This window comes from Sander lucioperca, chromosome 8 (assembly GCF_008315115.2).
Source record: "Sander lucioperca isolate FBNREF2018 chromosome 8, SLUC_FBN_1.2, whole genome shotgun sequence".
Classification (NCBI taxonomy): Eukaryota; Metazoa; Chordata; class Actinopteri; order Perciformes; family Percidae; genus Sander; species Sander lucioperca.
In genome coordinates, this window is record NC_050180.1 from 34364559 (window position 1) to 34369558 (window position 5000).

The 5000-nt window shown below is 44.5% G+C and overlaps 1 protein-coding gene across 2 annotated transcripts in view; it reads left to right on the forward strand.

The window, feature by feature from the left end:
* Positions 1–5000, forward strand: part of mylkb (myosin light chain kinase b) — a 51671-nt gene that overhangs the window by 41568 nt on the left and 5103 nt on the right. For both annotated transcript variants that reach the window (XM_036004332.1, XM_036004333.1), the window contains 3 exons: positions 654–777; positions 2015–2167; positions 2601–2724. In XM_036004332.1, coding sequence (XP_035860225.1) covers positions 654–777; positions 2015–2167; positions 2601–2724 — 401 coding nt within the window. The remainder of the gene's footprint in view (positions 1–653; positions 778–2014; positions 2168–2600; positions 2725–5000) is intronic.

The following is a 5000-nucleotide window of genomic DNA, read 5'->3' on the forward strand; positions in this document are numbered from 1 at the left end:
AAGTGTGTTTTACGATGATAAAATGACTGATTATTTACATGGAGTCTGGTAGGTAACTGGCATTTTTGTTATTCTTTTTTCTTTATTTCTTTATTTACATTTCTGTGATCACTTTTTGTGTGTGTGTGTGTGTGTGTGTGTGTGTGTGTATGTGTGTCTATGTCAACAGTCCCGAAATCACCAAACTACACCAGACTCCATGTAAATCATCAGTACTTTTATTATCGTAAAGCACACTTAATTCAAAGTGGACAGAAACTTAATAAAACTATCAAAAGCCGTCTTGGTTCATCTTTCCACTGTTCCAACAATCACCACTCTGGTTTGGTTGAAATAAACCCTTAATTCACCCATTTACATGTGGAAATATGCTGGCTCTATACACGCTAAAAGTCTGATTATTTACATGGAGTCTGGTGGGTTTGGTGATGGTGATTTCGGGGCAGTTTCATGTTAAACTAAAAGGATCTTACTCTTTAACTAAAAGGTCTATCTCTGTAGGGATCCATCCCATAATGTTGTCAGACAAGAATAGAATAATAATCGGAGTCTGTCAGCAGCAACAACAGAACTTTTAGTGGACGCTAACTGATGCTGAACATTAGTCCTGTAGGGTTGTTTTTTTGTTTAATCGATTGTTTTCTCTTTGACAGAAAACGCAGGAACTCTGAAGGTTTTGTTCGGGACTCCAGAGTTTGTGGCTCCAGAAGTGATCAACTATGAAGCCATCAGTTACCCCACCGACATGTGGAGTATAGGAGTCATCTGTTATATACTGTGAGTCCTCCGTGTAGCATCACCAACCCGTTCTCATTCCGAACTCGTAAAATAAGGATGTTTGGACAGTGGCTGTCAGCGTGTTTAACCCAACCGTCCCGTTCTTCCTGCGTGTCACCACCAATCGACCAGGCTAGTGGACCAGAGTCTGGTAGGACCAGGCTAGTGGACCAGAGTCTGGTAGGACCAGGCTAATGTACCAGAGTCTGGTAGGACCAGGCTAATGTACCAGAGTCTGGTCGGACCAGGCTAATGGACCAGAGTCTGGTAGGACCAGGCTACTGTACCAGAGTCTGGTAGGACTAGGCTAGTGGACCAGAGTCTGGTCGGACTAGGCTAGTGTACCAGAGTCTGGTAGGACCAGGCTAATGGACCAGATTCTGGTAGGACTAGGCTAGTGGACCAGAGTCTGGTAGGAACAGGCTAATGGACCAGAGTCTGGTAGGACCAGGCTAGTGGACCAGAGTCTGGTAGGACCAGGCTAGTGTACCAGAGTCTGGTAGGACCAGGCTAGTGGACCAGAGTCATATTTTTGACTATATGTGCACCAAACCATAAAGACCAGGAACTCAACCTGTAATTACACTCAAAGGAGAATTTTGGCAGATTTGCCGACTTTTGAGACTCAGAAATTCTGACAGAAGCAGAAAGTTTAAAAAAAAATGTTTCTTTGTTTTTCTTGATTTGCTGAACTCTCTGATGACTAAGGAACTTTCTTGATGACTTTTTTAGGATTTTATGTCGACAAAAATGCTCAAAAAGTTGTAAAAAAAGAAGAAAAAGTATCTAAAAAAGCAATAAAACGTAAAAAATAAGTGACAGGCAGTATTATATATATATATATATATATGGGCACTCTCTCTTCAGTCTCTCCCTATCTCTCTCCACCGTAACATTACTATGCTTTCAGGCAGTCGTTGAGGCTCCGTTTAAAACTCTATCATTTCGACCAGCTGTTTGTAACATTAAAATAAAATGAGTTATGGATAATTTTATTTCTATAGTTTGTAGCTGACTTCTCTACTGGCTGTACGTTCTAAAACCAGCCTCTGGAGACTCCACCAGCTGACTTTAGTCTGAACTGAGCTTAATGTTGTTCTCCAGTATTTCACTTTAGAAATTTGACTATAGGGGTTCAGTTTGTCTGAGTTTAGTTAAGTTCAGTCTGCGTTTGGCTCAGTTCAGCCTGTGTTTGGCTCAGTTTGGCTCAGTTCAGCCTGTGTTTGTCTCCTCTCAGGCTGAGCGGTTTGTCTCCCTTCATGGGCGACAACGACAACGAGACTCTGTCCAACGTCACGTCGGCCTCCTGGGACTTTGAGGATGAGGCGTTCGACGAAATCTCCGACAATGCCAAAGACTTCATCACCAACCTGCTTAAGAAAGACATGAAGTAAGAAAACACACACACACACACACACACACAGACACACACACACACACACACCGAAACATCCAAACCTGACTGTCTGTGTGTGTGTGTGTGTGTATATGTGTGTGTGTCTGTGTGTTTGTGTCTGTGTGTGCGTGTCTGTGTGTGTGTGTGTTTGTGTGTGTGTGTGTGTGTGTGTGTGGTGTGTCTGTGTGTGTGTGTGTGTGTGTGTGTGTGTGTGTGGTGTGTCTGTGTGTGTGTGTGTGTGTGTGTGTGTGTGTGTGTTTGTGTGTGTGTGTGTGTGTGTGTGTGTGTGTGTGTGTGTGGTGTGTTTGTGTGTGTCTGTGTCTATGTGTGGTGTGTCTGTGTATGGTGTGTGTGTGTGTGTGTGTCTGTGTCTTTGTGTCTGTGTGTGGTGTGTGTGTGTGTGTCTGTGTGTCTGTGTGTGTTTCAGGGCCCGCCTCACCTGTGCTATGTGTTATGAACACACCTGGCTGAAGCAGGACACCAACACCATGAAGGCCAAGAAGCTCTCCAAGGAGAGGATGAAGAAGTACATCCTGAGGAGGAAATGGCAGGTAGGCAACATGACATGGCATATTTACACCATGACACAAAACTAAATGAAAGACATTAACATGTTATGAGCTTAAAAAAAAATCATAAAACCCAACACGACATCCAGTCCCACAACACAGTCCCTGAAACTCCAATTGCGTAAAATACGGACGCTTGGTTAGGTGTCTTTGGCGTTGTTATTGACGCTAAAAGTCTCCTTTAGCGCCATATCTAAACGCGCTGGGTTGGGACTATTGGCGTAACTTTTGACGCAGTTAGGTTTAGGAAAAGATGGTGGGTGGGCTTATAAAAGGTACGGGTTTAGGTAAAGAAGAACGGGACGGTTGGGTTTAGGTAAAGAAGAACGGGACGGTTGGGTTTAGGCAAAGAAGGACGGGACAGTTGGGTTTAGGCAAAGAAGGACGGGACGGTTGGGTTTAGGTAAAGAAGGACGGGACGGTTGGGTTTAGGTAAAGAAGGACGGGACGTTGGGTTTAGGTAAAGAAGAACAGGACGGTTGGGTTTAGGAAACGTGACACGCGTGACACGATCCCCTATCTCCTGGGTTAGGGTTAGGTCCTGTGTTGTTTGACCCATCCACCCCCTCAATCAACCTCCCTATGCGGATTTTTAGCCTTTCATACTACTCACTACCGTAGTCCCTCGGGAACGGGTTGGAAATGATGTTACCAAATAATATATTCAAAATGTTTGCTGACCGTTAAAATCTCACATTTGCCTTTTCACCGCACAAGTGGAAAGCAGTAATGCCTTTATCATCAACCTTTCTTCATCCTCGAGGAAAAAATAGACAGAAAAACTTTCTGAATTCTAAAAAATAATTGATAAATGACTTAGGGTTATAAGGATGTAAAAGAAAGTATATAATTACAGGCGATGACAAAGACCAGAGACAAATGTGACACTATCATCAGCGCATTTCATCCGCTTCAGACTAAAAACTAACAAACCAAACAGCCATGAATAAAATAACAAGAGAAAAGGGAATGTAACAAAGATGGCCGCTCTCCCCCACAGAGCTGTTATTACTGTAAAGGTTGTTAAAACGAAAGTTACAAATGTAACTACGGTTCTATGAATCCCGAGTGACCGCCAGAGGCGGTGCTAAACGCACTGAATATTCCCTTTGTGCATGTGCAGTTCGAGTATGTATACCAACAATGTCACTTGTGACCCCTGGATGACCTGGAAGAGACTATATCTTCCTGTGTCATCAGGGGATCTGTTCCTATGGACTTTTCTCGCGGGAACACGAGTTTTCCGAGTGACAGAGCACTCTGGCGGTCATTCCGGATTCATAGAACCGTAGTTACATTCATAACTTTTGTTCTATTTCTTCCCTGCTGACCGCCAGAGGCGGTGCTTAAAGCACTGAATGACTTATACGTACCAGCAGAGTCACGAGGGATCCTGAATACCCACCTCAATGAGGACAATTAGGGGACCCTGGATGGAGGACCACCCCCAGTGGATGGGAACGGCGACATTAACCCTGTCAAACCTGGAGAATGTGCCCGGCGATGCCCACGATGCAGCAGCACACATTTCCTCCAGGGGTACACCTCTCAGGGCAGCCCACGAAGTGGAAACACTCCTAGTAGAGTGGTAGCCTGGTCCTATCAGACTCTGGTCTGCCGCCACATACACCTTCAGGGTAGAGGGAGACCTGCCTTCATCCAAAAGGGATTGCATGAACTCCAGAATGGTAGGCACGGGCACGGATCCACACATCGGCCTGTACAACAATTACAGAAACACAGCAACGAAGGTTATATAAAGCAAAGAAAAAACAACTTAATGCTGGGAGTGGGAAGCTAAATGCTCCCTTCACCGTCGAGAGAAAAAGGTAGCTTCCTAGCGGCGAGTTTTTTAAAGTTCCCGCAATTTTTGCAAGTTCCCGCAATTTCATCGCATAAAATTGCATAAATATCCCGCATATTCCATCGCATTTTTTAAGAAAACGTACCGGATAATCAAGATTTTTGCCCGCAACAATCACAAAAAAACTGCATTTTTCTGGAAGAACTGGTTAGTGGTGTACTGACGGACGGATGCAGGATGAGACACAGCCGAAGTCTCTCCTGGGTCAGTCAGGGGTCACAAGTGACATTGTTGGTATACGTACTGGAACTGTGAATGCACTGAGGGATATTCAGGGCTTTAAGCTCCGCCTCTGGCGGTCAGCAGGGATGAAATACAACAGGTAACAGTGACTTTAAATATTAAAAAAATCATGGCCGACAGTACAGGCGGGGACGATGTGACTGTATCTTCT